Source organism: Danio rerio, chromosome 2 (genome assembly GCF_049306965.1).
Source record: "Danio rerio strain Tuebingen ecotype United States chromosome 2, GRCz12tu, whole genome shotgun sequence".
In the NCBI taxonomy this organism is placed as follows: Eukaryota; Metazoa; Chordata; class Actinopteri; order Cypriniformes; family Danionidae; genus Danio; species Danio rerio.
Window position 1 is genome coordinate 19,638,073 of NC_133177.1, and position 24,858 is coordinate 19,662,930.

General features: G+C 35.8%; 1 protein-coding gene across 21 annotated transcripts in view; it reads right to left on the bottom strand.

The window, feature by feature from the left end:
- Positions 1-3,386: 3,386 nt before the first annotated feature.
- The window catches only part of st3gal3b (ST3 beta-galactoside alpha-2,3-sialyltransferase 3b), a 165,947-nt gene continuing 144,475 nt past the window's right edge, over positions 3,387-24,858 (bottom strand). For 20 of the 21 annotated variants that reach the window (XM_073915115.1, XM_073915184.1, XM_073915182.1 and 17 more), the window contains 3 exons: positions 21,958-22,104; positions 10,670-10,816; positions 3,387-4,963 (listed from right to left, as the gene is read on the bottom strand). In XM_073915115.1, the coding sequence (XP_073771216.1) occupies positions 4,874-4,963; positions 10,670-10,816; positions 21,958-22,104 (384 nt within the window). In that variant the 3' untranslated portion in view covers positions 3,387-4,873. 21 annotated transcript variants of the gene reach the window in all.

The following is a 24,858-nucleotide window of genomic DNA, read 5'->3' on the forward strand; positions in this document are numbered from 1 at the left end:
ACGCAAAGACATCACCAGACGCTGGGTTTCATGCCCAGTCGTGCTCAGCCAGGCCTCTACAGCAACTGTCTTCAGTTTCTGCTTGTTCTTGGGGCATTTTCCCTCAGTTTTGTCTTCAGCAAGTGAAATGCATGTGAAATCAGATTCAGGTCAGGGGATTGACTTGGCCATTGCATAACATTCCACTTCTCTCCCTTCAAAAACTCTTTGGTTGCTTTTGCAGTATGCTTTGGTTCATTCTCCATCTGTACTGTGAAGCATCGCCAAATAAGTTCTGAAGTATTTGGCTTAATGTGAGCATAAAATATTGCCCAAAACACTTTAGAATTCATCCTGCTGCTTTTGTCAGCAGTCACATCATCAATAAATACAAGAGAACCAGTTCCACTGAGAGCCATACATGCCCACGCCATTTCTTAATTAGAACTATGCTTCACTGCTTAGGACCATGAGCAGTTCCTTTCTTTCTCCATACTCTTCTCTTTCTATTACTCTGGTACAAGTTGATCTTGGTCTCATCTGTCCATAGGATGTTGTTCCAGCACTGTGAAGGCTTTTTTAGAACTCTCATCTGGTCTTCCTGTTTTTGAGGCTGACCAATGGTTTACATCTTGTGATTAACCCTCTGTAGTCTTCTCTTGATTGTTCTTGATCTGGCTAACTGTTGTGAAGGGTGTTTTCTTCAGCAGGGAAAGAATTTCTTGGTCATCCACCACAGTTGTTTCTATAGTCTTCACTGCTCATTGTATTTGGGATAATGAGGGAATAACACACCTGGCCATGGAACAGCTGAGAAGCCAATTGTCCAATTTCTTTTTGGACTCTTAACAAGTGAGAGGCAGATTTGCAAACTGTTGTAATTCCTGCAGCGTTCACCTGATTTGGGTGTAAATACCCTTAAATTAAAGCTGAAAGTTGCAATTAAAGCACGTCTTGATTGTTCAATTTCAAATCCATTGTGTTGGCATATAGAGGCAAAAATGTTAGAATTGGTCGAGATCCAAATATTTATGGACCTGTATATGTATACTGTATATATCCATACCTAATTTCCAATAACCAGAAAGTTATTAATTTTTTAATAAATGTTAATAAATGTTAACATATTGTTGTCTATTGAGACCTTAAATGAATATTTTCTCCATTCAATTGAGTAGCTACTTGGACCCAGAAACAGTATTCCATTAGTCACCGATACGCCACACCTTACAAGAGGATGGAAGTGTTTAACAGGAGAACGAAATCCATTAAGGTTTGCAACAAGAGTGAGTAAATGATGACAGAAATGTCATTTTTGGCTAAAATATTGCTTTAAAAGGCCACAAAAAGGCTAACCCCATAACTGTTAAATTGGACTAGCCAACTTACAGTAAGCCACGGTCACAGTAGATTTTGTGCTTGTGAAATTCTGTCATACGGCGCTGCGAACAGAAGCGGGTTTAAACGCGATGATTAGACGCTGATGAAAGCAAGCGATTGCACCATATTTTAAATTTCTGTGCAGTGAGGTTTCATTTAGATCTTCTATTGATCTAACGCAGTGTTTCTCAACCACATTCCTGGAGGACCACAAACAGTGCATGTTTTGCATGTAACACTGCATGTCTTCTTTGTCGGTCACACCCATTACAGGTCTTTCAGTCTCTGCTAATAAGCTGATGATCTGAATCAGGTGTGTTTGGTTAAGGAGACATGGGCTGTTCCTCAATTCCAAAAACGCAGAGAACGGAAGACCTGTCTTGCAGGTCATCTCGAAAGAACGAGATCGCGAGAACACAGAACACTTCCTGTGAGAAATGAGATGCTGCATTCTTCGTGATGGTCAAATGACCTTCACATACTTTTAATGGAAACTTATTTAAACATTACAGCATTCATACAATGATTTATTGTTTTTTTTTTTCAACTTTTCGATATAAATAACAGGAACAGAAACACAATACCAATAAAACAGATTTTAATACGAATTTAAACACCCTTAATGTGTTTATGCCTGTAGTAAAATTTTCATGTTAATGTTTGCTTTCACAGACTAATTTAGGCAAACTCCTGAGAAGAATGTTTTATCTCTGAACTTTAATAATAAATATTAAATATTAAATGCTGCGCTTCCCACCTCCTTTATTCAGTTGCAATGACTTCTAAACTTCTTGAGCAAGTTCGCTGCTCAGATCTGCATCGGTGCATCCTCGATATCAAGAACACATCCGGGAAATTTGACGCATCTTGCATTCTTAAGTTTTGAAACTGAACTGGCGGTTGAAGATGATTTTACATGAGAACACGAGGACTCATGATCGCTGAACACATAGTTAGAAACAGCCAATATGCGTTCTTCAGCATTCTTGCATCCTTGTGTTCTCATGTAAAGTCATCATCAACTGTTAAAATTCAGTTCTAAAACTCAAGACCGCAAGAACGGAGGATGCGTGAAAGTTCCCGGATGTGTTCTTGGTATCGAGGATACATTGTCGCAGACTTGAGCGCGAAACTCTCTTGAGTCCTAAAAGTCATTGCGGCCTGCAACCTGTTTATTATTAAGGTTCAGAGATATAACTTATTTATCTCAGGAGTTTACCTAAATGAGACAGCGAAAGTAAACATGAACAATAATAAAGGCATAAACACATTAAGGGTGTTTTCTAGAGTTCACACTTAGATGATGATTGATTATAAAGCATGTTTGGCATACTGTCGCAGGAGAGAGTCCTGAGCTCAGAATATCCTCAAACCCAGGGCTCTCTTAGAGCTCAGGTAGGTCTTAGGAATAGCTATGAGATTTAGCTGACTAAGAGTTGTCTATGAAGCCACTTTGAAATAGTCAAATTACTTAATTGTATGTCTTTGGGAAAACCCACGCAAGCACAGGGAGAACATGCAGATTCCACACAGAAATGCTGACTGGCCTGGTAACAAGAACCAAGAACCAATGGCATTCTTGTTGTGGGGCGACAGTGCTAACCACTGGGCCATCATGTCGCCCTATCAGGAGAAGGGGGAGGAGTAGGAGTCAAATGGGGGGACTCTTTGAAGACGAATCAATTCGTCTGATTGGCATGACATGAGTAGCTAAGAAACACAGCTGGTGGTCCTCCAAGAACATGGTTGAGAAACACTGGCCTAATGCAATCATGTGATGCAACTTCGCAGGTCAGCGTTTACCAGGCTTGATATTTCGAACTCATTGAATTTTAAGAACAATTTAAGTCAGTATAATTAGTCCCCCTGTTTATTTTTTCAACACATTTCTAAACATCATAGTTTTAAAAACTCATTTCTAATAACTGATTTATTTTATCTTTGCCATGATGACAGTAAATAATATTTTACTAGATATTTTTTTTCTTAGTGTCATAGAAAACACTTCTAAACAGCTTAAAGTGACATTTAAAGGGTTAACTAGGTTAATTAGATTAACTAAGCAATAATTTTGACCTTAAAATGTTTTTTAGGAAATTAAAAATTGCTTTTACTCTAGCCAAAATAAAACAAATAAGACTTTCTCCAGAAGAAAAATATTATCAGACATACTGAATTCCCTTGCTGTCATTTACAAAATATTAAAAAAATAAAAAAGAAAGAGAATTTAAAGGGGGGCTATTAATTCAGACTTCAACTGTACTTGCGTTTCTTGTCTGACACATTTGCATACGTATAAATGAAAGTACAGTATATGGGGTTAAAAGTGTAGTGTGACCGCGGCTTAAGTATTGATCTCATCTTACATGAACTGTGGCAGTGGTACTTTATGAGTGTCAGTAATGTTTGTAGTGGACTAGTTTACAGAGATGTTTAACAGCTTAAAAAAGAAAACATGGTTCCCAATAGGTTTAAATATGTTCACCCTGGTCCACTAAGGGACACATCAAAAAAAGAAAGAAAAGAAAAATCGCATTTTATTAAGAACATTTTCATTTGTTTGGGTTTTTAATACTGGCATTCTTAGATATTAGAATAAACTGAAACAATACTTGTAGTTAAGTAGTGTATTTTTCATCCTTCATTGCCCGGTAAGCCTAGTATGAGGAAACATTACTACATATATTACTACATTACACATCACTTTTAAATCAACTGCCCTATCAATTACTAACAAAGTGAGGTAGCGGCCAATATCAGAAATTCAAGTCTTGGAATCAAAAAGGGCATCGGTGCATCCCTAATAGGTACTCCTAAAGCAAAGTGTGGTGATGGTTATTTAAAACAAGTGTCATTTTGGAAATGGGGCTTCAAAAACACACACACACACACACACACGCACATAAAACAAAGGCCTTCATTTGTGCACCAAAATAAATAACTTATAGACTGAGCTCCTTTCCTCTACAAAAGAAGCTTTACCATAATAAGCTCACATTCAGGAGATAAAGAGCCTCCTGTGCTCAGGTGAAGGGCTGAATCAAAAGACCTGCCTCTGCCCTTCCACACACCGGGGAAAAGGATACGCACTGAGTGCACTGGACGGAGAACCGCGTGTGAAGGCAGGACCCTAGGGGCCATAGCAGTCTGATAAAATGCACAGTAAAAATCTTTGATATTTACACCGTTAATACATTCAGGCAGGAGAGGAGGGGGCGTCTCCTCTGATAGAGGTACATTTGGCACAATCAGTTACTGTTGCGACTAGTTCCTCAAGCGCTGTTTGTGGCGGTCACTTCAAAATCTTCCATCCTCCAACACTCCATCAAGGATTTTCTCCTGAGACATTCAAGAAGCCTTCAACATCCCGCTCAGAGGAAGCCTGTCGGTTTAGAAGGCACGTCTTAACTGAGCCATCGCTCCCACTTCTGAAATCTTGCTTCTCACTGTTGTCTGGTTCGGCGGCTCCCAGGACGTCCCGAGTCCTCCTAGAAAGGCACCCACCTTGGGAGGTTCAAATCCCATTGGTTAAGTCTGTAATGATGTTGGCCTTCACCAACTTTCGGAGAAATTCCTTTTCCTTTGAGATGTTGTGAGTCCATGACTGTAGGAGAGACATGAACAGAATTAAACACACGTGTGCTCATTTACAGAGTAGATGCAAATATGCAGACCAAGCATGAAGAGAAAGCTTTGCATTGTATATCTGAGACAGGCAGATTTTTGAACAAAAAAGTGGGACAGAACTTGACTGGCTTAGTACTAGGATTGAGTATCGAAACCCATACCTACGTAACCGGTATGCACTGAACTGAATCAGCATATGACTTCTGGTGCCACTGGTGCAGCGACAAGGACTTAAAAAGCATCAAGGGGAACATCAAAGGCACACCTTGGTATGCGTTAGGTCACACCATCTTTAAACATTTAGTTCTAAACAACTTTGAAGGATAGGGACACTGTCGGCGATGTTAGGCGTTTGTTCTTGTTGCTTAATGCACACACATAGGCAATTTTTATGACAGCCTTTATACAGCACAGTTTCCTCTAGTTTTTTTTTTTCCACCTGTGGCGGCAGGCCTTTTTTACACAGATCTACCAACTACCTGTAACGTTGTTTCAATGACAAATGTCGTGAGCACAGTATTACATATGATCGCATTTATGTAATAGCCTACGAGCAAACAAATCTCTTTGCTTGCGCGCTGATTTCCTCTGCTCGTGCACAAAACTTCTTGCACGCCTCCTCAAATATATGCTGCTCGAGCGCAGATCTTCTTGTGCGCTCTCAAATAAACACTGCTAAAGTGTAATTTAGTGCGTTTATGTAACAAGTATGTCTCCAACATTCATTAGATTTGCTAGGAATATTTATAAATGTCTCCAATAGACCTACAGAGCTGTATTAATGTGTCCTGAAGTAAAGTGAAATGGCTATACGTCATGTTTGCTGGCCTAACGCATCACGCACCTGAAGTTGTAATGTAACCATGGCTGGATAAATTTTGGAGTGGCACCCCGCCATGGAAAAATGAATGTGGCGGAAACCATGTTTATTAAACAAAGGTTATTAGTAAGTTAATATAATGTTAATTGAATAATGCAAATCATAAATTAACGCAAAAAAATGATCAAAAGAAATGTATTATTGCACTTTAATTCTAATATATAAAATATGAATGTATTTATACTTTTTATTTTTACTTTAATTATATTGTTCAATTAAAATGATAAAAAAGAATAAATAAAAAAATTCTCAAATAAAAGATTTTCCTTTAGTCATGCACCATAATTCTGTGGCTCAAAATATCGGTTCAGCCACTGGTATCATTTTAAAAGTTTCAAAGAAGAAGAATAAAATAAGAAAACATCAGTTTGCAACATTAAGCAGCATAACAAGCTGTTTTTAACATCTAAATATGAATGGAAATGAATGTGACTGGAAGTCTCAAGTTAGAGAGATTCAAATGTCTGTGCATGCTTATACGCAAACAAAAAGGTTAATAGCAAGAAGGCATTTTCCACTGCAGGTGACATCGTCACATCAAGCAGATCTGTGCTGTCCACAGAAAAGTATTTCCATATATAAATAAGTTGCTGCAAAGAAGACAACCCAGAAGATTGGTCAGGTATAGCTCAATCAATTTTCAAAAGAAAAGAAAAGATTACACGTTATTATCTTCAAAATGTGTAAAAAATAAAAGAAAATTATTTCTTTTGTACTACACCACTGTCGTATCAAAGAGAATGGTGGATTTTATGAAACAAAACACCACTAACAAAAATATTTTTTTGGTTTTTTCATTTTTTTTTGTTTGTTTACAAAAAATATAAGGATAAAGGTCCTTAAACGTAATCATCAAAAAGATGTAAGCAGATTGTATGTAAAAGATGGAGTAAGGCTTCAAATGGTAAGAAATTGACTCTAAAACATGTTGAATGTGATCTTAAAATGGTGTAATTGAATACTTTTCTTACTTGGCCTGATACAACATTTAAAACATTTATGCAGGAACAGGATTCAAATAAATAATCAGGTAACCGTAGAAAAGTCTAATCTGAGCATGATCATACAGTAGCTGATGACAACTGAATTTTCCTCATGTTTCAACACTGCATTCACCATAACACTCTAAACAGCTACATAAAACTATTAAAAAGTACTAAAGGTGATGCATTGTTTAAACACTTTTTGAGACTTCATGCTCATAAAGGTCCCGTGAAGTGTTTTAAAATGTGCAGTTTCTCTTTGATGTTTGACGTACTCTCAACTGAAAAAAAAAGACCATAAATTAGCTCCTCCCCTTTAAAAGAAGAGCCAATAGCTTTTTGTTTTTATCCCAGCTCTGCCAGGGAGAGTAGTTGAGCTCAAGGTCATCAAATGAAAAGCAAATGAGAAGCGTCTTGAAGGGGGCAGATGTCAGATACTAGAGAGCATTTGACTGGTCAAGATTTAAAGAGAAACTGCAGTATGGGCTGACGTGACAAACAAAACGTTGATCCATTTAGGCGGAGGTGACAAACTTCAAGCTTTGAATGTTAATCAGTTTTATATCTTCTACAGGCAGATTTTGTCACTGCTTTGTAGCACACTAGCTAATAGATATACTTGAAACTAACAAACTGAAACTAACATCTAAAATGTTTACATTTATTTCATGGGACCTTTAATGAAAGATGTGGACTTTGACTTTTGAGAATTTCTGTAAAACAGCATTAAAATCTATCTGAACATGCAGATTTTTTTTAATCGGATTTGTGGCTGAGCTAAGTGCTTAGGTCAATATCCATCACGGTTCAAATAAAAACCTCAATTCTTACATCTACTAGCACTTCACTTCTACTAGCAGATATTTTATTACAACAATAACAGAGCTCTGAGTCGCAGGAGAGGGATGAAGACTGTTTTGGGATCAGAGAACTGTATTTGTATCGACTCCTGTGAAACCCATCCTCTCCAGGTTTCCTTTAATATCCCATTGTTCTTTGATGTGATTTTCAGACACACAACACCACAGCAGACAAACTGCAGGCCAGGTGAAACTGGATGAAATTAGAGCTTTGGGTTCCTGTGAGAGGTTCTCGGTCCGAACGGATGGGACCTCACAACTGGCCCTAACACAAGGTTCTGGACCAGCTGGGGCTGAGATATTGGGCCAAAAGCCTCTCAACAGAGTCTCTGGGCTGTCTGCTACAGCTTGGTCAGCCCTGGTGACAGATCACATTCACCGAAAACCAAGCAGATCCAGGAGTAAAGTTTCACTCTCCATCAGAGAGAAAAGGGCACAGGCCAAAACACATGCTGAGTTAAGAGTCTCCTCTGGACGAACTGCCTCAGGGTAAGACGATCTGAAACAATTTCTTCCTTATGCCTCTGTACTTGGGAGTTTTTTTTTTTTTTTTTTTAACTAAGTCTCTTTAAGAGATACTAATAACAATTTCAAAACAACGGTGATGGCAAAACTCCAGTCTTTAGTGGTACGTAATCCTTCAGAACAATATAATATTATAAACATTTTAAATTATTATTATGTCTTCAAAACAACTAAGCTGCTTAGTATTTTGATGTATTTTGGTTAATTAAATGTAAAAAAGAACAGCTTTTGACTTAGATGGAAATGTTCTGTAACAAATATATTATGTAAACATTTTACAAGGTAGATGCATTTTCCTTTTTTTATTAGAATTTTTTTCCCGTCTGAATCCCTTGTGATGATTTATAAAATGCAAACTAATATATAAAGGTAAAAACAGTAATAACTGTGGCAATGCATTGAAGTCTTAATTGAAGTTGGGTATTCATTTTGTTTTGGTCTTATATGGCTTATTTGGACTTATCCTATTATTTCATATTATTAATAGGTAATTAATAATTCCTATTATTATTCTATTATTTATCTATTATTAACTGTTTACAAAGCTAAGAACGTTCCAGAATTTTTCAGAAAGGGATCATTCACACATTCAAAATACCAGCAAATTCCGTCATCATTGACCAAAAGAAAGAAAAAATAATGAGCTTTTTATTAAACATGAAAGGGGGTCAAGTCTTTTTCTTGATGATTATTTAGAACTTTAGCATTCATGTTTGTCCCAGAGATAGACCAAATAACTAGGAAAAAAACTGCTAATGTTACCATGCGGCAGAAGCGCTAACCGTTTATTCTGATGAATTGTGAACAAATTTGCAAAATGAGATGCACATTTGAGTTTGTGTTTAAGCTTGTGAGATCTCTTCTTGTGAGAACTTTTTATAACAAAAGACTACCGGTGCTGTAGGTTAATCAAATCTGACTCATATGAGCTTTCAGGTAAAGTCACAGCGGTTTACAATAATTTTATTGATAATTTTTTTTCCACAGTTCGCACGATCATAGAAAAATTAACTGACTATCAAACAGCAGCAACTGTAAATGTGTCAAGAGAAATGATTTAAATTTAAAATGTGTCTAGAGAAGCATGTGAATTTGTTTGATTAGTCGGAGTAGATGTCATGTATACGTGAATGCGCTTCCGGTAATTTTTCTTTTGTGTTCACACAGAGAAGCATTCCAGGAAATTATCAGTAATGTTACCACTTCTTAAAAGTAAATCAATAAAAAAAATTAACAATTTAATTAACTAATATCGTGTCCTAAGTAACTACCCACAACACAACACTACTACACATGATAAAAGCCGTATTGTCCATGTTAAAAGGAGTTTTTGTCCCAACCACCTGCTAGAGCAACATGCATGGTTTCTATTTTATAAACGTTTTTTATTTCTGTGAAGTCACGGCTGGATAGCATGAACTACAATGACAATGATCACCTCAGGTGCCAATCATGTGCTTTATTTGGTGTTGAATGCCAATGTGAGTTTGAATTACAATTTAAGTGACATTTTATCCATACCAAAAGCGCCAGTAGATAGTCAGAACTAACAACTATTCAGCTGGAAGTCCAGTGCACAGGTATACGCTTCTAACTTGTGTGCTATTTAAATACTTTTGTCATGTTGTCTAGTGCGGACAGACAAAATCTGCAAATGTTGTCATGTCACACGTTGTTAGGACTCTAACTGTCACTTTTGATCAATTTAAAGCATATTTAAACAACATTTTATTTATTTGGTTACAAATATATTAAACTAACTCTATTACTGTTCCTTTTAACTTGTCTAGAGAGTGACAGAAAGTTCAAGTTATTTTATGCAAATATGACATTTCGCCCAACAAGCTGATGAAACAACCGATTACAAATCCTGGCATTCACTAGTGAAAGTCACAAGAGTAAATTTACTGTTGGAAGAAATCCCTCAAATCACAGCTGGGATGGGGACTGCCAAACCTACAAAGACAAATACCATGTACTGTTCTACTGTGGGTCAATTACTCACTCTACAAGCCAAAAGCTTAAATCCCATTGGCTTTACATAGAGCGCAGGTCTTAATCCTACAGAATCAGGAAGAGACTGTGTTCTGCATGAGCGCTACCTGACTGTGATTTGACAAGGATGGGCGGCAGAGCAGTCAGGAGCTAACTGCGCGTTAACAGCTCAGTTTTATGAGTGCACTTTTATAGACCTGGCAAACAGAGAGGAATTTACTAAACATAACAACAAAGTTATCTACATGAGCACTCATTCGGACCCCGGGACGACCTACCAGTGACATCATTGTAATTTTCCAGAAAGTGAACAGACTTGGATCAAACAAAGATATGAGAAATTAGCTCACAGTTGTTTGCTATAAAAATATCATCTATTTGAAAAGAAAGAAAATTATTTAACATTTTTTTAATTAAAGTAATAAACAAAAAACGCTTACCTCTTTAATGGCAGACATTTTGACTGATTCGTAGTAGTGCAAGGGTGCATGAGGGGTGTTCATGTCATAGCCAAATCCAGCAACAGCGACCTCATCGCAGTTATGTAGGGCCATCGTAATGGCAACGGTGCCCAACGTTGGAATGTTCTAGAAATCAACAAAGAGTGCAGAACAATCATTTATATGTAATGTATTTTTTATTTAGTGCCATGTCAGCAACCAAGGCTATTTTCATGGCAGGAATCTTTCAACAATAAATATACAATTTAAAAATTAACAAACAAAATAAAACAAATTAAATAAGATTTTTTGTGTTAATACATGATAAAAATTCTAAAATCTTTTCTGGTTTCACTTTGTCAAAAATGTCCTCAAAAGAGTTCATTTCATAAAAAGTCCTTCTGGAATCAGTAAAAGCAGGACAGTCCAGTAAAATATGTTTTACAGTAAGATGAGTTTTGCAGCACAAACACTCAGTAAGGTTTTCACCTTGGAGCAAAAAACCATGTGTAATTCTCGTATGCCTAATACGACATCTGGTAAAAACTACTTGATCAAATCGACTCTTAAAATGTCTTAAAATTCTGTGTGAAACTTCAGGTTGGATTTCATGTAGTTTATTGTTTTCTAATGCATCCCATTCCTTTTGCCACTTGTTTAAAATGTAAGCGTTGATAAAAGATTTCATCTCTGACGGAGGAATTTGGCATTTGTTCACTACTTGCTTCAAAGCATCTTTAGCAGCTGCATCAGCTCGCTCATTTCCTAAAAGTCCGACATGTCCAGGAACCCAGCAAAAAATGATGTGATAAAACTGATTTTGTAGTTGGTGAACTATAGTTAAAATATTATCAAAGGATGATTATTCGTTGAAGATTCCATAACTTGAAGGCATGATTTAGAGTCTGTAAAAATGATGGATTTCTTTTGTTGGGCATTTTCTATATACTCCAATGCTAAAAGTAAAGCGCGGGCTTCAGCTGTGAATATGGAGCATTCTTTAGGCAGACTGATTCCATGACTTTGTTCCCCTGTCACCATTGCTGCTGCTACATTACTTTCCATCTTTGAACCATCTGTGAAGATTGGTATGTGCTGAGAATATTGAGTTCTGATATCCAGGTATTGTTGTTTGTACATATTGGGATGAGTAACACCTTTCTTCTGATGTCCTAGCTCCATATTGATTATAGGCGTCTTTAAATTCCAGGGAGGCAATGAGTTGAAGTGTATTTGTTTTAAAATGTCCAGGTTTAAATTTAGATTTTGTAGGTGTGAATTGATACGTAAACCAAAAGGTCTGATGGTTTTTGGCTTACTCTCGTATAATTGTACAAACTGAGGTTCGAAAACTGCAGTATAAGCTGGGTTGTTCTTATTTGCCTTTAGTTTGATAGCATATTGTAGTGAAAGTTTCAGCCGTCTATTTTGAAGTGAGGGTTCGTTAGCTTCAATGTACTGACTCTGAACGGGTGATGTTCTGAATGCTCCTAAAGCAAGCCGCAATCCTTGATGGTGGACTGTATTGAGGATTTGTTTATAAGATTTCTTGGCAGAGTCATAAATTATGCTTCCATAATTCAAACGAGATCGAATGAGTACTCTGTACAATCGTAAAAGTACAGTTAAATCAGCACCCCAATTTGTTTTTGCCAACACTTTGATTATGTTCATAGCTTTGAGGCACTTGTTTTTCAAAAATTTTAAATGAGGGATAAAAGTCATTTTGTTATCAAAAAGGAGACCTAAAAACTTGATTTCTTTAACAACCTTGATCATATTTCCATTGATAAAAAGTTCTGGATCATGATGAAGTGATCGCTGGATACAAAAATGTGTAAAAACAGTTTTTGTTTTAGAGAATTTAAAACCATTTTCGACAACCCACTGGTTAATTTTGTGAATATTTAACTGTAATTGCCTTTCAATTGTATTCATGTTCTTCCCTCTGTAACAGATACATAAATCATCCACGTAGATGCTGCAGAACATATTTGGAGCAATGATTTCCACAATGCTATTTATTTTAATACTGAAGAGTGTGACCGAGAGTATACTTCCTTGAGGAACTCCGAGTTACAATCATTTATAAAGGAAGTCATGTGGTCACACTGTTACAGACCAAATAAAAAAGAAAGTACATCATTACCTATTTGATTCTCAATAAGGTGCTAACATTCTATAAGCATGTAGCATTGCCCCAGTACAGACTCTGTTATGTTTATTTACTTTAATATTTAGCAGAAACATGTCACCACTTGGACTTAGTGCTAGGCCATAGTACAAAAAGAATTATCATGACATCACGTTTCATATCATTTGATATTGATAATTATTGAATATTTTTAATCATCCATTTAGGAATATTAGGATTTTTTAAATACTTTATTTTAATTTACCAACATTACTGAGGCAAATAGTTGAAAACAAAAATATTTAAACAAAATATCTGATCTCTTTATAATAAAACAAACATAAGAGACTCTTAAAGAAACTAATCAAATCTGAGCATTCAAATAAAGGAACCAACCATCATTATTTAAATACATATTGCAACATTACAAATTGTAAAGTTGAATGACTACATTACCCACTACACTAAAAACCTTTCAGATAGGAAGCTAGTGGCTAAGATGCACAAGAAAAGAAACCAAAAAGCCACTCTGGCTACATCCTTTTTTTATTTACAATCTCCTCGCTGCTGCTATACGGCAATCATTTTCGAATGTGTTGTTATTCTGACCTGAAGTAACAAGTGCAAGGGCGTTAATTCCTTATCCATTTTCTATGGCGTCTTGTATCTAGGCGACCATCAACCGATTTCTCAGAGGATGACAAATGGACAAACCATTGCTGCAGGTCTGATGTAAGTTTATGGAGAAAAGTAAAAAGCACTGCAGTTTTTGGATACGCTGTGTTTAATTAGTCTACTTTTATGACTGAAATGTGTATATTCCATAAAAAGTGTGAAGCAGATTGAGTACTTCTACTTGCATGAATTGTGGTGTCACTCACGGCATTTGGAAAGTTCAGCTGTTTTTCAACTATGTGCACCTGGAAAATGTGCGCGCGTCACATGTGACGCCTCCATTGAAATGACAAACTTACACTCTGAAGCTAATTGACATTGCTTCCAAGGCGTGCACTCAGCAGTCACATTTTAATAAGACTATAGAGCTTCATACCGAAACTTTATACTGAACTTTTTTTTATTATTGATACTGACAATGGTGTTCGGTCAATAAATAGTTTGAATTGTAAATAAACAATGCTGTGTGTAAACCATTATTTAAAACAGTCATTCTTTAAATGACTTTAACTGTCATTATTTAAAACAGTAAAAACATGGTAAACCGTTTGGTAGAGTGCTAGTCAAAGGGATAAGAAGCATTAAGGGCACACATAGGTATGCGTTGTGTCATACCATCTATAAACATTTTATTCTTAACAACTTTGAGGGTTAAGGACACCATCGTCGATGTTAGGCATTTGTTCTTGTTGCTTAGGCAATTAAACAAAAGTGCACTGAAAAATTCTACATGATGGTAGTTTGACTAAGGTGTTTACATGTCTGTTGTGTAATTCAATAATGCCATTAAAATATGTATACCCCACATGTCTTAATTTGATTTTTGTTTAGTTTATTTATGACTTTAGTTAGACTAAGACAACAAAAACGTTTACATGGTAGACTCTTAATCAGAGTATTGTCTTAATCATTAATTAATGAAATTCACATTGGTAGTATTTGTGTCCATGTAAACGTATTTAGACGACTCAAACCTCAACCAGTATAATAATACAACTAAAATATATAAAATATGAATTGATGTATACTTTAAATTTTAATTATTTTGTTCAATTAAAATGATTGAACTATTTTTTTTGTTAGATAAAAAGTTTTTCCACCATAAATTTTGTGGTTCAAAAATATCGGTTCAGGCGCCGGTACTGTTTAAAAAGTATCGATTTAGCCCCAGTAATAAAATAACCCCAAACAATACTTAACCCTACTTGCCATAATAAAACATTTTTTTTTGACTATGAAACATTAAAAAAATAATAAATAAATAAAATTATTTCATAGATTTTTCATACGTTTTATAATTTTTTCACACATTCCATAGTATAATGCATTAAAAAATCTACAATTATAGTGCATGTTTAAATTTAATACATAATATCCATTGAGAGATAAATGATTATGAATAATGAAAAAAGTCATTGAAGCCAGTATGTGTAAAACCACAAACAATCTGTGAATAACTATGATGCCTGTGCTATTTCTGGATTAATGAAACGTCGCTGTCTGTGGTCTGCTCTAGACCATTCTCACTCCTCAAAGTCTAGATGGCATTGTGCCTGAAGGACTCCTGGCTTAGTTCTGGTCCGCAGTTGTTAACTCATCTTGAGCTGCGTGTGATTAACAATTTGCTTAAACAGACCCCCACCCCTGACACGGCGATTTCAGAAGGCAGACCTTCACTTCCTGATCTCCCTGGAGGAGTCAACTATTCTAAATCATTAGCTCGCAGTGGCCTGGAGTCTGATTCACACATGCACACAAACACACACACACACAAACTAGAGCTGCACGATATTTGGGAAAAAAAATTTATTGCAATATTTTGCATTTATGCAATGTAAAGTATACTAAAACTTCAAATCTATTTTACTGGATTGCAGTGATTTTGTAGTATAGTGCATCTGCAAAAATATTAGAAACTATAGAAATATAAAAAACAATACAAAAGAGAAACTTATCGTGCTTTAGATATTTTTTGGCAGGTCTTAGTAGTCAGACATAAACATTGAATAAATAAATGCATCAATCTGCTATTACTTGACTGTTAAGCAATAACAAAATGGAATGTTATTACTTCAAGGTAATTTAGCTTTTATTGTGGGTTAAAATAATTTTCATTTGACTAATTTTCATATTTTTACTTTTGTAATGTTTGTGTACAACACTGTGGTCAAATCTTAGTATTAACTTGTGCTTTACAAATAAAGTAAACATTGAACATTGTTAACAGAAAACTATTGGAAGTCAAGAACTTTAACAATGACTAAACATTGCAATTATTTTTAAAATTACATAAAGTTGAAGTCAGAATTATTAGCCCCACTTGAATTATTGGCCCCCTGTTAATTTTTTTATTTTTTGCCAATTTCTGTTTAATGAAGAGAAGATGTTTTCAACACATTTCTAAACATAATAGCTTTAATAACTCATTTTTAATAATTTATTCATTTTATCTTTGCCATGATGACAGTAAATAATATTTGTCTTTTTCAAGACACTTCTATACAGCTTAAAGTGACATTTAAAGGCTTAACTAGGTTAATCGGGTTAACTAGTCAGGATAGGGTAAAAAGTTATTGTATAACCATTGTTATGTACACTGTTGAAAAAAATGTAGCTTAAAGGGGCTTATAATATTGACCTTAAAATGGCTTTTTAAAAATGTAAAACTGCTTTCATTCTAGCCAAATAAAACATTTGGAAAACATTTAAAAAGAAAACAAAAGTCTAACGGGGGCTAATAATTTTGACTTCAACTTTATACAGCATACAAAATCTGTTTCCCCAGACTGCAATGGTTTTGTAATATAGTGCATCTATATAAAATATTATAAACTGTATAAATACATAAAATAATACAAAAGATAAAAACTAATCATCCTTGATTTATTGCATTATTATTACATATGGCATTATTTATTACATTATCACATTATCTTTGCAAGTCTTATTAGTCAGACACTAGGCAAATCTCAATTTGTTTTTGCTTAACATCAAGATCTCGATTTACTCACGATTCTCTAGCCGTAAAATAATGATCAATATGAGTAGTCTATTATTATTGTAATTCTCAAACATTGTAACACAACACTATTAGGCCTATGCGTAGGTCTACTTTTGGTTAAAATGCTAAATTTTATATAGATTTAGAATGACTTTAAATACTTCAACTTTAAATACTTCTACAGTAAATTGATGCCATCAATATAATTATTCATAATTATACAGTTGAATTATTATGTTTCGAGACATGTGCTTGTCATTTGTCTTTGACAACATTATAAGACCATTCTTTTCATTGGTAAAACAAAACATTTGTCATTTTGAGATTTCCTCTTGCATTATACTCAACATTATATGGGCTAGAGTAGATATACTGACACAGTAAACATTTGCTTTCAAGCATAACACTTTGTGTTGGCTATGAAAGAAAAAAAAAAACATATCAAATGCTTGTCATAATCATAACTCTAAAATGACATATGATTATTTAAATGATCTGCGCGATTTCACTTACACTTTCACTGCCGAGAGCGCTCATGTCATGTCTGTCATCACTGAGATCAGTTTGCAACAAACTGTATGTTATTTATAATTTTATTACCTATTATGCACAGCATGTGCAGGTTCTGTTCACTAAAGTAGACATCATTGGCGGCCACGCGTCCTCTCGGTAGCTCATGTGTGATTTGAAAGCCGCGAATATGTCATTACATGAAAACAGTAATGACATTTTTGGGTGTATTATACCTTATAAATACAGTATGTGACTCTTTCAACACAATTTGGAGGTGTCTTTGTTGCCGAGCAGTGCATATAAAACAATGTGAAGATTTGTGTGACCGACTTCTCTCCTGACTGTAAAAATAAAATTGGCTCAATCGCAAAAAGACTTAAGAATTAAGATTGTGTGTATGGTTGAATCAAGATCACAATCTTTTTTCGATTAATCGTGCCCTATCAGACGCATATTAAATATTTAAATGTAACAATCTGATTGCTCAAGCATGCTTTAAACTCACTTATGTTAACACAGTAACAGAAAAACAAAGGCAAATTATGATCTTCAACTCTTAAACATTGCAATTAATAAAAAAATTTACATGTATTTTAAATTGTAGTGACTGGCCACCTATAATCCCTACTTGACATTGCGAGTCCTGTTACATGACCATTGCAGAAGTGCACATTGCAATGTTAAGGCTGAAACGATATATTGTGTAGCCCTAGCCCAAATGCACACACAAATACACAAACATACACACTTAAAAAATAATTAATGGGATTTATAATTTTTGGTTTTTAAGGGCTGAATTTAAACAAATTAAATTTAGTTATGTTCAACTTCATTAGTTTGATTAATTACAGCCCATATAAATTGTTTGCAACACCTTAACAAACCATTTCAGTATTAGACTGTGTCAGAGTACGCAGCCTTAAGCAGGTGGGTGTTTGGAGTGCTCAAAGGGGGAGGCTGTGTCAAAATGTATCCCACCTTGATCAATACCGTATGGGACGGTTTCCCTTGTGCGCTGCCCCCCTGCCTACCCAAACCTTAGGGGCCTTTGGCTTAGCTCCACGTGCACTGCACATGTTCCAGCATTCACAGGAGGTCTGAGGAGGTGGTCAAGCTCAAACACACAGACCCTTGTCTCCACTCATGCCATGATGAGATAGCTGAGAGCTTCATCAGGCTATGATACTAGTGTGGCATTTATCTACTTTCTCAAGTCCAATTTCCTGGGACTGGAATGAAAGCGTGTTGTTGATGGGCTCCTAGCAGGTGAGTAATCATTGCTGTAGGCCATGTTTTGAGGGTTGATGAAAGTCACACAAACGCTTCTTTTAAGACAGTGCTAATATCATGTTTTCTCCGTAGGCTAGAGTACACCCAACACCCATGTTTTAGAGAATGTCACAAAATGTTTGCTAAAGGGGTGGAGTTTCATAGGCATGGAACATTCATGATGCAGTTCAGTGGTAGAATTTAGCATGTGAAATTATATACATTGCTCCTACCCCTTTAAAGCCAAAGGTTTTAATCAGTTTAAATCAGTTTGATTGAAAAAAAAAAAAAAAAACTCAGATTTGTTTTGTTATTGCATTATTTAGCTTTTTTTAAATTCATATATATATATATATATATATATATATATATATATATATATATATATATATATATATATATATATACACACACATCTCAGAAAATCAAGTTGCATTTTAATTTTTAATATATACAACATGCAATAATAGTCTCATGAGCATCCCAAGGTACAGTACTTGGACCATCAACTTTGACAATGCATTTTCTTACCCCTAGGAAATATTACTGTATGGTAAGTTACTTTTCACTGTTAGACTAAACATTAGCAATGAACGCACAAATTTTGTGATAATTTTAAAAACTGTTAAGATTTTTGACTGATCATTTTCACCAAACTACACTACCTGACAAAAGTATTTTCCAACTTTTAGAAACAACAAATAATAACTTGACATCTTGTTGATCATTTTATCATTTTTTTGATCGTTTATCCTTTTGATTTCAGTCTAGATTATGCTTATTTTACCAAAATAAAATATGATCATGCCTTGATTTGTAAATATTTAATTAGAACAGTAGGGTTTGACTCTGCTTGTCACTTAACAGAAATAATGTAGAGTATAGAATATAAAGTTCTGGGGTCTCATGTACGAAGACTTGCATGGAAATCATACTAAAACATTGCGTACGCCGAATCCCACGCATATTCTTTGTACATCCAAAGAATGTGAAACTGAGCACAACATGCACGAGCGCAAAACCCCTCCCTTCCTCCTCCCCGGTATTAATATGCTATTGACTCTACTTTGGCAAAACCAAACGAAAAAGCAATGGCAAAAGCAAGCAAAAAGAGAAACTTTGAACAGAATGTAAATTGGAGGTGCTCCTTTCTGGGGTAGACCGGAGGAAAACGGTGATATTTGCAAGTTTGTTCTCCGGAAAAAAGTGGGAGTAGGAGAGTTTAGCTGATGCGGTTAACACAGTTGGGTCTGAACATCGCGCTGAGTGGATTAAAAAAAGAAATAGTGAGATGTAAAAGTGCAAAATGTTGCAGTACCCTTAGCATTCTGAGTGGCGCAGCTCATAAAACGCATGTCATCAGGTTAGACACATTTAAGCATGAACTCGATTGTCTGATGAAGTCATTCTTTTTTCCCCCGCTACATATCAGATTTTGCCAACTATTTATCACGAGGAAGACAAGTAGGAATCATTAATAAGTTTGTGCATCATATTTGTACATTTATTGAATGGAAATGTTTCTGATTCACGCATGCAAATTCATCTTCAGATAGTGTCTTTATAGCAATGTGTGTGCAGCAGATCACTCCGATTACATTGGGAAACTGGCGAACGCTGCAAATTGCGCTTTAATGTTTGGCTGGTCAACTGCATGGTATGGAAACCTTATATACCTGCTAGATGAACCCGTCTCATACAGCTGCCATTGCACGGCTCAAACACACTTTGTAGAATGCAATTTAACACAACTGCCTCTAGGAATCGCCAATGGAAAAAAACAGACACGCACAAAAAATGTGCGTACGCCAGCCATAAAGCTGGCGTGGAGCTGCGCACATTCCCATGTTCATTTCATCGTTAGTAAATCCAAACGTGAGCGATTCTGAGTGTGAAACTTGGCATACGCATATACATTAATACATGAGGCCCCTGGTGTAGTGGAAAAATAATTAATATTGTGTATTGTAACTCCTATGAGCTTGGAGGACTGCATCCATACATCTCTGCAATGACTCAAATAACTCTAATTAATTAAATTAGACTAATTAAAGTCATCTGGAATGACAAAGAAAGTGTTCTTGCAGGAATCCCAGAGTTCATCAAGATTCTTTGGATTCATCTTCAATACCTCCTCCATCTTACCCCAGGCATGCTCAATAATGTTCATGTCTGGTTACTGCGCTGGCCAATTCTGGAGCACCTTGACCTTCTTTGCTTTCAGGAACTTTGATGTGAAGGCTGAAGTATGAAAAGGAGTGCTATCCTGCTGAAGAATTTGCCTTCTCCTGTGGTTTGTAATGTAATGGTCAACACAATTGTGTTAATATCTCTGGCTGCTGATGTTGTCATCTACTTTGCAGATCTCTCGCACACCACCATACTAAATGTTCTTAGACTAGTTAATAATAAGAAAAGTGACAGATTTTTAGTTTTTTATGATAAATATTTTGGAAAAAGCACAGATACACAAGTCCTATTTTCCTCTTGCTGTATTTGTGTTATGTATATGTTTAATCTTATTTATTTATTTTCTTTCTTTTCTCTCTTTTGTTTCTCTTTTTATTTAATTTTTAATGTTTATATTATTTATCCTGATCTGTTATTATCATTGTGTTCTTTTGTGTAAATTGAATTTTGTATGTTTGTTATTAAAGTCAATAAAAAAAAAAAGTGGAAAAAAAAAACCATACTGTATGTAACCCCAAACCATGACTTTTCCTTCACCAAACTTGACTGATTTTTATGAGAATCTTGGGTCCATGTGGGTACCAATAGGTCTTCTACAGTGTTTGTGATGATTGGGGTGCAGTTTAACAGATGATTCATCAGTAAAATCTACCTTCTGCCACTTTTCCAAATGGTAAATTTGAAGTCAAGCTATTATATGTTGTTCTTACAACTGGGATCAAAGACAAGACTTTGTAGGCAGTGTGTAGTGTATACCTCCCAGAACACTAGGAATATACAACACATAAATGAAATAGTTGTTTTATATTTTCGTGACCTAAAATGTTTAATGCTGGTCAGTATTCATTTCCATTATATGAAGAAAATGGAGTTTGTTTTTACATTTCTCTTTTAGAGGTAAGAAAAAGAAAGAAGGTCTCACATCATTAATGTTTTGATGTCAACTATATCTAAAAGATAAAGCTATAAAATAATGAAATTAAATAATAATTAAATATTAAATATAAATTAAAGTATTTTGAAAATCAGATGGACTGATTGAAAATAAAAGTTGAAATGACTGATATAACGGCCTTAATTATTCATTTCTTTTTGTTAGTATTTGTTATTATTTTAGGCCAACTGAAAATACTGTGCTATTTTAAGATGTGAGACTTTTAAGACTAATGTTAAAACAGCTTCGTCCATGTTTGGACAAACTGCACAGCATACACTTTCCAAACCCACTGGATTAGTCAAGCTACCTTTGACCTGTAGTGATCTTTATGGTAATTACAGGCTAATTGAGGAAACACGTGTCTAAGGCTTCCTGTGACCCCTATTAACATAAGATTGACTAAAAGTATTGCTTGCCATTTTGCTTCAATAAAGCAAAGGTTTCTTCTTGGTTCAGCAGTTCCTCTTGAAGAGCTACTGGTTTCAGCAGCGTCTACTCGCTTGCATTCAATGCATTTAATAAAAACAACATTATGAAAAGCACTGAAACGGAACAAGAATGTTGCTTACCCCTTTACCCATGAGGCCATTGTTCTGTGGAAGGCCAATAAACTGAAAGGCAGCCTCTTGTATAAAGTAGGGGTTGAGAATCCGTATTTCTGAGGGTTCCCGGGGAACATATCGTGCTACAGACTTCCAGAAGCCCTCTGTTCCTTGCTACAGAAGATAAAACAGAACAAAGAAAAAATGTTACATGGACAAATATGTCTACACATCCAATTTTCACATCATGAAACAGGCATGGAACATTTTTATATCATCTTACAACAGATGTGAAAAAACCATCTCTTCCATAATCATGAGTTCAGGCCCAAAGCCTATAAGTGCCATCACTGCATACTGATGGCGCTAGCGTAGACAGTTTTCATTAAAAGTGAAGCAGGCCATCTAGGTTGGACAAGCCCACAGGAAACGGACAAATGAAATCCTGACCTCCAGGAGCGTTTGGGGAGCAGCGGCCCCCAGCTTCTCCCATAACAATTACTCAGGAGACCTGCAGAGTGCCATAGCTCAGCAATTATTCAATCTGCGACCTGGCACTGAGATCATCAAGTATTAGCGTCCCAACTAGACGAGCTCTGCGAAGCCAAGGCAGCACTGCTGGCAAACAGCCAGCCAGGTCAGCAGACTTAATGGGAGTCACCTGTTCAAATAAGCAGACTCTGCCTTTGATATAGTCCAACAATAGGCGCAGCTATTGAGTCGGACGCATGGCTTTGAAGCAGTTTTGGAGGGCCCCGCGCCCACAACAAGCCATGGCAAGAAAACATCATCTCTTCTGTCAACAGTAGGGTTTTGCTGAACAGAAGCAAAAATTCTGGGGAATGCTTCAACCACAAGCAGGTGTAAACAGGGAAAAACTCCACAACAACAATAAAATATGGGTTTGTATACTGTATGTAGTTTTTTTAATCAACTTTAAGAGTTTTTAAGACACAAAAGGCACAAAATAATGTAAAAGACGTAAAGACAAAGTAGACAAATATAATGGGGACTGAAGGTCTTGAAAGGGGTGGGGTTTTATTTTAATTGCTCCAACTCTCCATCTTTCACTTACAGCAACAACAGTTGGAGAGGAGTGGTTATGTGTATTGTTCTATATTTCCAGGTGGGGATACTTATCCCGAGACCTCTAGAGATTGATATGATCCAAAACCTGTGAAGAGATGATGCCAACCATCGATGACCTTAAGGACAACACATATGAAGAGATGATGTCAACCATAGAGACCTTCTAGAGGTATCCATAATCGTGGACCAGGCCGTATCCTGAACAGATACTGTGGCAGTCATAGAGCAGAGCATGAGACCTGACAGACGAGTCTCTGCATTGATCCTGTGAGCCAGACTGTACACCTGCCAGTGACCTACTCACACCTGCATTTTCTCCAAAATGGACGCCCAGCATTCTCCAGCCTCCAGAGCCTATACTGCTGCTATGCAGAAAAAGTTTGGACAGAGGAGAAATGGTCGTGCCCAACCGAGCCTGGTTTCTCTAGAGCTTTTTTATCCCTTCACTTTCGTCAATTGGTGAAGTTTGCTCCTCATCATGGTCACCATTGATTTACTTGGTTTAAGACTTGTGGAGCTGCAAACCGATGGGTTTGCTCTTCAGTGTTTGGACTTACAGCAGTGGAAATTAAACCACACTGAACTTAACGTCAACTCCGAAAACTGGACTTACACGGTTTCAATTTAATAGAACTTCTATGTTAAGCTAGTGACATTCTACATTTTACAAGCGCTATATAAATAAAGATATATTAATAATATATAGATAAATAAATATAAAAGTTAAACTGAATGTGTCAAATACTGTCCAAGTTGCTCAGGTAATGACTAATGAGTAAATGAGAGTGTTATTGCTAAATTATGTTCAAGGATCACTAAGGCAAACCTTTTTTCCCCTTCTGGATTACCTTGCACTCAGAAATTGTTCACCAAAAGAATAGAATTAGGAGTAAAAGTTGGTCATTTAGATTTCACCCAGTCAATTTATCCCACCTCAAATTTGAAAAGTTGGTAGCACATCTTGAAAATGAAATTTGCAACGTATCTGATTTTAATGTTGAGGGATGTAATGCGAGGCCATAATATTACCCCAAACACTAACTCTAACTTAGGAACTATTCAAATATAATGTTGGTAGCATAATTCCATGGGTATAATGTAAAGTCAGGACTTTATATCACCAGACTTTGTCAGAATTACAGTAAGCAAGTATAATTAAAAAACCTAAGTTAACATTTTCATAAGTTTTTGATTGTAGAGTTGCTTAACATAAATGTGCAGTATCCATAGATCGCAAACTGCTATAAGCCTGTAAAACGAGTATCCTGTTGTTACTTTTAAATGCATTATCACTCATATTAACAAGCTCATTCATGACATTTTTAATAAATCACTTTCAGTCATTTTATTTAACACTCCATGAAGTTTTTTTTGAGTTGATAACATTTAATTAAAGATTTCATGGAACAAACTTCAGATTTTAATATTTAAAGTTTTTTTAAATAGCTTTCTAAACCTCTTTGTCCTGTTGACAATATTTTATATCTTGAAGTAAGCAGTAAAGGCCTAATCTCTAAGTTAATGGTCTGCAGATTTTTGAAATAGACCAAGATACATGGGAAGCAGCTGTAGACAGGGTTAATTTCTCATCTATATGCGCACGTCATTTAGTGTAAAGTAGTTCACCAAGTACACTGGTCAAAATGTAGGCGATCAACCCAACTATTGATCCGGTGATACGTGTCATTCAGGTTTAGGCACTTTAACTCATATGTTCTTGACATGTCCAGCTCTTTCCTCATTCTGGGGTTCAGTATTTCTCTCTCTTTCAGCCAACACTTCTATGCCTATATAACCATCCTCTATTATTGGCCTGTTTGGTGTGAAGCCTGGTAATTA